This window comes from Micropterus dolomieu, linkage group LG11, assembly GCF_021292245.1.
Source record: "Micropterus dolomieu isolate WLL.071019.BEF.003 ecotype Adirondacks linkage group LG11, ASM2129224v1, whole genome shotgun sequence".
NCBI classification, from domain to species: Eukaryota; Metazoa; Chordata; class Actinopteri; order Centrarchiformes; family Centrarchidae; genus Micropterus; species Micropterus dolomieu.
Window position 1 is genome coordinate 8,581,187 of NC_060160.1, and position 11,262 is coordinate 8,592,448.

General features: G+C 40.5%; 1 protein-coding gene across 1 annotated transcript in view; it reads right to left on the reverse strand.

The window, feature by feature from the left end:
* slc25a21 (solute carrier family 25 member 21) overlaps positions 1 to 10,288 on the reverse strand; it is a 31,737-nt gene extending 21,449 nt beyond the window's left edge. The window contains exon 1 of the mRNA XM_046063284.1: positions 10,209 to 10,288. Within this exon, the coding sequence (XP_045919240.1) occupies positions 10,209 to 10,288 (80 nt within the window). The remainder of the gene's footprint in view (positions 1 to 10,208) is intronic.
* Between the last annotated feature and the right edge of the window lie 974 nt (positions 10,289 to 11,262).

The following is an 11,262-nucleotide window of genomic DNA, read 5'->3' on the forward strand; positions in this document are numbered from 1 at the left end:
TTTCATTAACATGAACTGAACTAGATCGATTCACAATTTCAATGTAGGAGAAAGATGCACATCCACAGCTGGATGAAACAAAGAAAAACAGAAGCCATGACAGATGATGGCAGGCCAGACAAACGAAGTCAGGACTACCTAGAGATAGACTGCTCCATGCTAGCGATAGTAACAGCCACTTTGATGTGGAGAGATGCTGCATGATTTTGAAGACTCCCCTGACAGCAGGTAACCACTGGCTATAACACAGCGCGTTCCAGACAGAAGAAAACTGCCCAGCATGCTTCCAAAGAGAAAGCTGAAAGTCGCTATTACTATACTGCATCTTGTCTCAGCTCTGTCTTGAGAGGCCAAGACAGGGAACTCTGCTGTGGGCGCCGCCAAGCATTCCAAAACAAATGAGAAATTAACGAGGCCTTAGTCGTAGCTTAAAAATGAGTAATTCCAGCTCCCTCCTTCTATTCTTTATTCTATAGAAACATTTGTAACTTTATGTGCTCAGGTGTTGGATGTCACTTGTTTTGTAAAGGCAGACTGATGAGCAGAATGTAGAGAAACCATTTCCCAACCATAAAGAGGGATCTACGTGAAAGGCTACCATTCCTGTTATATTTCTCTCTGTCTTCTTTCTCCATTTAGCTTTAATTTCATCATTTATCTGATATAGACATCTTTCTCGGACAAATAGCACTACTCTGTCCACAACTGGTATTTCTAAAATAAACTAAGGATGACGACTGAAGGCCAGTATACTATAGCCACCTTTACTGGATGTCAACCAGATCCTGTACCTTAGATCTAGTTATTTTAAAGTGCAGCATGAGTGACATGAAGTATTATGGATTCTGTCAGTGATGCAGACCTTTGAAAGAAGCAACCATAAAAAGGTTTATAAACAAGCTTGAAATGCATAAGCGGTGGACCTCAGACATTGAGGGAAAGCTCAACAAATTATGGAGGAAGTGTAAGGCCTGCTGCAGGGTTCTTGCGCTGGTGTTTGCGCATGCCAGCAAACCTCTGCAATTACATACGGAATTGCAGCTGGCCAGCGAACACGGCACGTGTCTCAAAATTTGAAAAATCATGGTCTGCAGGCCGTTGACTGTGTGTGGGTCCTTGTTAATGATTGATTTGTGGTACTCCAGAGCCAATGGCTTTCTCTTCTGCCTCCTTATGAAAATAGACCATAACATCTCACTCCTAAAAAGCATGAGATTACAAGGACTGGGGGCTGAATCCTAAATGTATAAAGTCAGAGGAAGAACTATGACAGCACTCCCATGACACTGTTTAATATGCCACACAGACATTTCGGTCTTCTGCCTTTTTCAAAAACACACTGGCAACCAGTTACCCATCATATTTTTAAAAACGAGAAGAATAAGGAAGCAAGCAGAAAGAAAACAACTCTCGTGTTGTGCAATGGCCACATGCAACAAAGAGACATCACATGTGGTTCTTCCTGCTTTCATCTTCTTCAAGAGCAACTTTCTTGTGCTAACTGTTAATTTGTCCACAGCACCCTTTCCAAAAGAAAAGCCAACTCCCGCAAGGACGAGAGTGCAACTTGTGTGCACATCATTTGCTGCTGAGTTTACACACAGCAGCGCAAGGTTCAGCGCAGGGACCGTGCTGAGCCCTTAAGTGTCTGTTCAACACTTCAAATACAGATTATCACATCTGAATCAACAAAGGGGAGGAAAGACTGTCTGTGCTTCAGGCACCAGGTGAAAAACCAAGCTCGCGTGCATTAAAGTTGTGTCATTTGAAATGTTCAAGCAACAGCAAAGTAGTAGCCCCACAGCGACAACAATTTTTGCCTGATTTGAAAGTGCCTTTACAAGTGACTCAAAAGTTCTAAAAGCTCTTTGCAAGAAGGGGTGACAGAGGCGCAGTAAAGGATTTACAGACATGCGTGTGAGATTTGAGAGGCAAAAAGAAAGAGAATGATGGGACAGCAGGAGGGCTGCGCTGTGGTTGCAGCTCAGTCAGGGTCTAGTGAAATCAAAGCACACAATGCCTCCACTCTGCAATTAGTGTACTGGAATGTAAACTCCTTCACTGATAATGATTACAGGTGCTCCAGAACGACACACACTGACATGCACATGTGCTCTTTATGTGTACCTCTATCTATGGCTGAAATCTCTAATTTAGTTATCCATTTGTGACTGCTAGTAAACATCTCTAACATTTGTGAGTAAATGCAGCAACATCTGTCACAACATTAAAAGTAATGGGTTATGGTATTTTGATTTTATTAGATAGTTGACAATTAAATGACATTGCAGTTACATGGTATGCATACAGCTGGATTATCCACCTCATTTGATGTTTTGTTTTCTCCATTTGATTTTGTGATTTATTTTATTTTGTTTTAAAGGGTTATAAAAATATTTTACTCAAACTCTGGACAGCAAAAAACCTGAATGTGGCCCCTCCCAAATAAAGAAAGAAAGGAAGGAAGGACCCCGGATTACATTCAATGATTCAAAACAAATGTTTTTCAAATTCTTGCTTTCTTCCTAACCCATACCTTACAGGTAAAAACGCAAGCGTTAATTCCTAGTCAGTCAACAGCCCAACCGCCACACCTTTACTTCCTGTGTTGCTGCACATAGGGCACACTGCTTGTTGCTTGTAAATGTAAATCACAAGGTTCAGAATTCTTATGGACACTGGGCTGGTGGGTAGGTAGATAGGTATGTCTTCCATCTGTCTTGGACACAATTTGAAATTTTCAATCTGATTACACAGATCATTTAGCTGAGGCATCGTCTAAGAGAGCATGAGTGGAATGCGAAGGCATCATTTTTAATCCTGCCAAATATGCTCCCCGGCTGTGCTCATGAAAAGACATGCACTCTCCCTTTTGCACTGGACTCACCCTTGCTCATGCTTGTGCACTGAAGCGATGCACAGACTGAGCTAGGTTTATCCTGCACGCACGTGGCATGTGTTTGGCTTTATGCTGTGAGTAAAGTCTTGCCCTGCGGTCTCACAGCGCCGGGGGGATTAGGAGCCGGCTTGACGACCGCTGACCTGCCTGCTCCTTTACAAGGCAAGATCAGCTATCAGGCTGCTGCTGCTTTGTGCCCTGCTGTTTGAGGGTTGTGTCAGGGATTCCTCGATGAGTGCACTGGGGTTCACCAAGCAGTTGGGGGCAAACGGAGGTGGAGGTGGGGTGAAGCATTTGGGCCATCCTCAGCGCTGTCACACGTTCCCCAATAAGACTGGACGTCATCTGTCAAAGCCCTCATCAAAGATCACTTTCAAGCCCCCCAAGTGGGACACACTTTCATGCGTGCTGTGACCAAATGGAGGTAGTGTTGCCATGGATACTGCCGTAAGCGAGGGCCAGAACCAGGTTTTTCTAATCAGGCTCGAAACAGGCTACTGGCAGGCTTAGTGGTTTGCAATGAATGACAGCCATGACATACAATTTATGGAATTGCATAATTCAATACAAATCTTCTAAAAACACATGTACAACAGGGATTGAAAATAAAACATTACATAATCGCTCAACAAGCTACAAATTCAGAGGCAGTGGTGGAAGTTTAAACAGTGCATTCAACACAATGTTGATGATGTTATATAATATGGTTTATATTAACAAATATAATGGCTGACCTGACATCAGGCTTAGATGGCTGATGAAAAACTAAACTAAAACCACAGAAGACCAAATGTAAGTAGAAACAGTTAATATTTGTTTAGTGAGAGGAGTTTAAAAAAACCTGGATGAAGAGTGAAAAAAAGACAACAAGCAAGGGAAAAAGAGGGAATCGTGAGATGGACAGTGAAAACGAAAGCGTAGTGCACGGAAGCAGAGAAGGAGTGGCTCAGTCAAGAGTGATTGCACAAAACACATCTTTGGGGGTTATTATGGCAAACACATCAGATCATGTGCATACCTTAGATGACACAGTGACGCGAGTTGCTCAGGGAGACTCAAACAGGGGGAAGGCGTGACTTCACTCTTTGGGCGGAAGTAAAAGGGGTGATGGGAAGCTGCTTTCAGATGAGCGCGAGTATGCCTGAGCGTGCATGAGCATAAGGGTGGAGCTCCATGTAACAGGATCTCGACATGAAGGGAAATGTCGGCTCAGTGCAACTCTCTAATGAGAGGGAGAACCTGATCAGAGTCAGATGGGGTGCCCCGAGCGCCCAGCCCCCTGCAGAAACTGCCGCCCGACACCCTTTGTTACCTCCAAGTGAGCTGAGACCAGCCCATGAACCATGTAACTAGGTGGTTTCCAGGTTAATGAAAAGTTGTAACTCCGGTACCACTGTCTCTCTCTGCTAAACTGACAACTGCCTTCCCTCCCCATACCGCATCGCACTCTAAATCTTCACCCCCACATTTCTGCCCCTATCCATGGAAGAGGGGGGTAAGGGGCAATGAACGGTTTACTTTGTGTGAAGTATGCTACAATTACATTTTGGGCTGATTATTATCCAAAGTGACTCACAATGAGAAAAATGTTTCCATTTCTGGATTGAGTGTACTGAAAGCAACAGAGAACAAGAAACAGAACTGTCACAACTGTAGAATACTCATGGCACACAACTATGGCTGAACAATTAATCCAAATATGGCCAAATGCAATATCCAAATCGCAATTTTTTGGATAAATGTAAAATGTGTTAATACCATTATACATTACAGTATTGTGGTGCTACAGAGATGCCCCAGCTTACATATCATATTCTTCAAACAGGGAACATGTTTGTTTGGTACAGACCTCAGCAAAAATCAATAAAAATCATTTTTTTCTGTGAAAATGATTAAATTAAATTAACATTCCCAGTGAAATCGTGACTCACATTGCATTGTCTGTCAAACTAATCACAATATGATTTTTATTACATACAGTTCAGCCCTACAGCCCACCTGACTCTTCTCCAACATACCAATTTCGGCCTTCATCCAATCTGATGTGCTTGTATTGAGACTTAGGTCCCGATTTACTAACATCCCAAATAAAGAGTACTAAATTGCGTGTGCATTCTAAAATATTACACGTGTAATTGTAGTAGCTGTTATGGGTGATCAACTAAGAATTATTGTATAGATGACAACAGGAGCAAACACAATGGAGGTGGGAGTATATAAATGAGGGTTTTGCATTTTTTTTTTTTGATTTCCTCCATGGAGAGTCGGGAGGGAAAGCAGCCACTGCGTAAAAACCTTAGTTTGTTTCAGTCAGTGTGTATACATATATATATGTATATGTATATAAATATATATACATATATATATACATATACATATATATGTATATAAATATATATACACACATATATACACATACATATATATACACACATATATATACACACATATACATACACATACATATACACACACACATATATATACACACACACACACACACACACATATACACATACATACATACATACATATATATATATATATCAAATCAACAACATAAATCCGCTGGTGTTGTTCCCCTGATGTTCAAGAGCTATTCCCTGGATATCACAGCAGAAAACTGACTTTAGAAACAAGACAAAACAAAGCGCACCAAACACTGAGGCAGCTATCCGTGGTGCCATCTTTGCAACCCTATTAGTGGTACTATCCCGTCCTCACCCACAGTCTAAACAGTGCTATCAAAAGCTATTTGTCCAGTAAAGAGTCTCCAGCAAGATAAATGAAAACTCTACCAACTTAATTGTTTCACGCATTTTTGTGCTTATTTCAAAATGACCTATGTAAATGTATACACATTCAACTCTTTTACAACGATGAAAGCGGTTGTAAGTCACACTGAAGGAAGGTGGGCTCTGCAGGAGTCCCTCAGATGTAAGATAGATTAACTTGTTAGTAAAGGTGAGTAACAGGGGTCATGGCTTGACTGGTCAGAGAACAACGCAACGGGGAGTGAAAGTACAACAACAAAGGCAAAAGACACACTGTGAATCATCTGAACAAGACTTTCCTTTTTACGTCCCATATCTAAAGCGATGTCCAGTGTGGACAAGTCAAGTACTTGCATTACCCAAAAGTGTTTTCCCATCACTATTTTTAATAAATATCTTGAGTGAATAATCTTGTCATAATGGACCTGCTTTCCTACTCTGCTTTAAAAGTATCTCATAAGTAGTCCAGATTTTGTGCTATCAATCATGTTAGAAGTCATGTGTCGCCTTTTCTTCAAATCTCTGGAACACAGCTTTCCATTTATCTGCCAAGGCAGTCATCTTGGAGGATGAATCAGTATTTGCTTAAAGGAAAAAGCTGCCAAATGCTCCTTTTTGATTCATAACAGCGGTATTTGGCTACTTGTGGCATGTTTCTACACCAACTGCTGCAACTAATCCTAAATCTGCAAACCACAGCCCCCTCCTCCTCCCCCTCAGAGAAAGGGAAGAAAGATAATCCCTCATTTGGGAAATAGGTAAACATCGGCTCCCAGACAGGTACACATTTAGACAAGTTTACCTTGCAAAAAAAAAAAAAGAAAAAGAAAAAAAGGGAAAAAGGGACAAAGAAAGAAAAAAAATCCCTTTGATTCTGAGTTGGTGGAAAAAAGTAAATTTACTCCAGTTGCTGTTCAATTTGGACCAGTGGACATTAAAGCAGGAGCCGATGCCTAATAAGAGCCATGCCTGAGCGAGAGAGAGAGAGAGACCCAGTGGAGGTGTGTCTGACTCTCGGCTCCAAGGTTCCTACTAATAGATTTCAGCTCCCTCAGTGTCCCAATTAGCTGGTATGTATGCTTGGTTTATGAATTCATGTGTGGATATTAAGTGTGTGAACATGCATGTACAGTGTGCATACATATCTATTCATGTATTGTACATTTCAGTGTGTAAGTGGGCCATTCAAAATAAGCAGCTACCTCCTGTTGTTTAGACTCTCTTGACATTCTCTAATGCTCCCAAATAAAAGAAAGAAAGAAAGAAAGAATGTTCTGTTTTTTGCGTTTGATTTTCGTGACAAAACAATACAATTACAAAAAACTAGTACACCCTGAGCAAAGACCAAAAGGAATAATTTTACACTGACCTATTCTGAGCAACAGAACTGCTGTCAACATAAACACATGGCAACACAAACAGAGAAGACAAACAGATAAACCTGTCTACTTTTAGAGCAGCTTTTACCGCTTTTTAAGGAAGAGCATTACAAAGAAAATAGTGAGTGCACTTTTAACCCTGACCCCGTGTGAGGACGGACAGGCAGTGCTCAAGACTTACCTGTAATAAACCCCCATAGCTTCTACATGTGACCATAAATCAGTGTGTGCCTTCAAAGTATCAAATATCGACTAATACAACACCGCTCACCCCTGGCTTTTATCCCTGCGTTTCCTTCTCTGTGTTCTGGTGGTGGCACTGCCTTCAAAGTGCAACCATCTCACTTTTTTTTTAAAAAGGCACGCCAAGCAATTTATTTACCAAGAAACTGCTGCCGTAAATGACTGGAAAAGCAGTACAATTTACTGACAAGTATGGGGCAGGGGGGCTAAGAATGAAGCCAGAGGTCTTGGCTAGGCCTGTGAAAGACTATAAAGCTTTAGTAGTAGTCCACGACCTGTTTATGGCTGGCTGAGACACTGTGGTGCGAGGCTCCTGATCACTCAACAGCTCAAGACTGCTGCCGCTCTTGCGTAACACACAAACAGGAGATGGTAATGGAAAACAAACTATTAAAACGCACCTAGTGTACTTAGTGGCATCTGATTTATCCTGCAAATCCCCGTATTTCACAAGACCAGCAGGCCGTACCAAAAAAAGGAAAAAAAATCTTAAATTAGGTAATAAGATAAAAACAAATATGAGTGATTTGCAAACATAAAAACATCTAACATTAACATTGTGTGAGGAATGAATGGGAAATGATGCATTTCATTTTCCACAAAATGTCTAAGGCTCTTGGCATTGGTGCCCACGAGTGCAGAGCTGGACAGGCCCGCTGAGCTGGGGAAAAAAGACCTGATATGCTTGGAACTTCACTTTACAGAACCAAATACCCACCAAAAGGATTCAAGGCAGATGTGTATTAAAAAATGGCTTTCTTGTAAGTATCTTACACATAAAATGACACAAAATATGAGCAAAGTTATGAATTGTTAAAGGATAATTTTGGTATAATAATCCTGGGCCTTATTTTCACATATTTTGGTGTCGAAATGACCAGTAGGTGCAAAAAGTTTTGGAATCGGTGCAGTAGATGGCTTCAGCCGGCAGCTGCGAACTGGCTGCAGTGGCTGCAATATATTCCTTCGGGGCATTTAAAGCCATGTTAAAATTCCTTATACCTGAGAAATATAACTGCCTTATGTGACGTATATTATTCTCTTTCTTTTATATGTGATGTTTGTTTGTTTTGATTGTGTATCTAAATTGTAACTGTTGTGCCTTCTTGGCCAGGTCTCCCTCGGAAAAAAGATTTCCTTCCTTTCCTTGGAAAAGGACTTTGTGTCACTCAAAATTACATATGCAAAAGTGCTTCTTTTTGCCACCAACAGGCTCAGACTGTTATACGAGATGTCTGACAACATCATGGAAAGAATCCCTACGAGTGAATCCCAGTGACACCCTTTGTTGGTGAATTCTTGCTCCGAAATCTCAAGAGGCAACTTGTTGCAGGAAGACGGCGGGGGAAACGTGAGTCAGAGTTGGAGAGAGGAGTTTGTTGTGTTGGAGTAGCATTAGGAAATAAGGTCTTGCTAGCAGTTCCCCTACGTACACAACAAACTCTCCCTCGTTTCCACTGTCGTCTTTCTGCAACAACTTGCTCATTCAACATTTCAGAATGAGAACTACTGGACTGATTCCTAAACATTATGTACCTTCTAGGGATCACCCGATATGTTTTTTTCCAGGCCCATCCCGATACAGATTATTAGTAACCAAATAGACCGATATTTGGAACAGATATACATTTGCCTTAAAATGTTTAATCTTGGTGTCAATATTTAGAATAACAGAAACTCCAACACAAAGCTTTGTTAAAAATAAAAAGATTAAAGTAAATTGTCATGTTTAATCTTTATAAATAGGCAATTAAATGAACCAGAGATCCATCCCAGAGATTGACTTGTTAACTATGAGTGATAAATTATCAAAAACTTAACCCTAACCCTTTACCTGCTGCCATTTATATTATATTTATTTGATATTGTAAGGATTTTATTGATACTATTTATTGGTTCTGTTCTTTATCTATACGCTCACTGGTTTTTCAATACTAAATAATTGCCTTTACAAAATATGTGATTTTAAAAAGAATCAATTCAGAACAGTAATCAAATTTAACATTTTATTATAACTACCTGTTAACTCAGAGCAGCAACAAAAAGTTAGGTTTACAGCAGCAAAGTCACTATTTCAAATCAATATCTGACTGGAAACAAATGGAACATGTAAACTATATTCCTGACATCAAAATACTGAGTGAAGTTTAGAAAGAAGACACCAGTCAGTTTCAGTCCTCCTCCTCCTCCCTCTGCTGCTGCTGTAGAGGAGCTGGTTTCTCTCAACAAGCAGCTAAATTTACAAGGATTTGCAAAATTTTAAGGTACGTAGCATCTCAGCTAAACAGGCTACAGAGAGATTTAGCTCATTTTTAACTAGCTATCTGCCGAGCTAGCACATGTGCTTGTGTAAAACCAAAACACAGCTGCGGTGGATGACACAGAGCAGATTAAATATTGCTCTTTACACGTTCCTACTTGTCGTACTGATGCAGTATCAGCCTTTTACTAGTACTGCTGGTTGTGCTGTATTTACTTACAGTAACGGGCGTAGTTATGGTCAACTGGTGTAATCTACACTGATCCCCGCCAACTAGCTCTGCTGAGAGAGGAGAGGACTGCAGCGTGATGGCTCGCTCGTTCTATTGGCTACTTCCGCACAACAGTCAGTGTTCATAGGCTATTACTCGTGATTTGTAACCAATCAGCTAGTACTGTGGATGAGCAGCCAGAGAGTGGCGGCTGCATTACAGCCAAAGGAACACTTAAAAAAAATTAATTCATTATATCAGCTATCTATTTTTAAGATGACCAATGCAGATTATTGGAAATATTCTGAATATCTGTGCCGATAATCGGCCAGACTGATTATTGTTCAACCCCTAGTACTTACTTGTCATTTCGACAAAAAAAATGTCAAAATAAGGTTTAAAAATACTGAAATGATCCTTTAAGGTTGAACAGGTGGCTTACCTCGTCTTCACTACATCGAGGGGATGCATCAAACAGATCTCTACCAGACCTAAAAAGTAGAAACAGTCAGGATAAGTCATTTTAGTAAACATGGACATTTAGGTGAAGGCTGGTTATGTTTTTAGTTTCAAGAGAGAGGAGAGATTATCCCGTCCATCAATATCGATATTATAAGCAGAGACAATGCACTAGTACTAATACAATTAGTTCATTAAACTCTAGATAGCCTAATTGAAACTGGAACTTCAAGGTTCTGTTTCAGAAGAAGGAAAACCTTTTTCAAAATCCCACAATTTGTAACTACACTAATAACTCAAAATCCAGCCTTGGAAAACAGCCTTAGGAAGTCGAGCAGGACAGAGAGGGCCGAGATGTGTCCAAGTACTTAGACAGCAGAGATTACAGAAACAAAAAAGGAAAAATAACTTTGGAAGAGCTTTGATATGAATGAAACCTGGTTCTGATGATGTATCCTCAAAGTACCTACGCTTTAATGGGAGATGTAGATTTTTCTGTGCTCACAAAGTAATCTTTGTTCATTTTGTAAAAATCGTGAAAGTTAAACATTTCTGATTGCAAGTGATGTAACGGATGCCCATTTGCCTTGTCTGCCAGGGACAGGCTTCTTTATTTCTGAAAGACAGATGAAAGAAATACTGAATGAGAGACTGTATCGAGTTACAGAATCTGGTGGACAACAGGCTAGCCCACACATGACGTCAGGACTCTCTATGAAGTATTATTTATAGTTGCGCGTTAAGGCATTACAGCATTGCTACAAGGCCAAAGCTAAGCCGTAGCTAACATTAGCCTCCTTAAAAATGTTGGAGTTGGAGCACCTGCGGCTACGGAGACACCGTGGGGGCTGCAAGAACTGTGATTGGCTGCTTTTGTTAACATCTGCAAGTTTTTGATGGCTGTGAAAATAGTGAAGGAATGAAAGTAATCATGGCAATGCACAGGAAGAGTCTCCTAATCAGTAATGAGACAAGGTAACTGGGTGTAATTCCGGTACCATAAAAACATACGTATCCCACTATCAGTATATATTAAT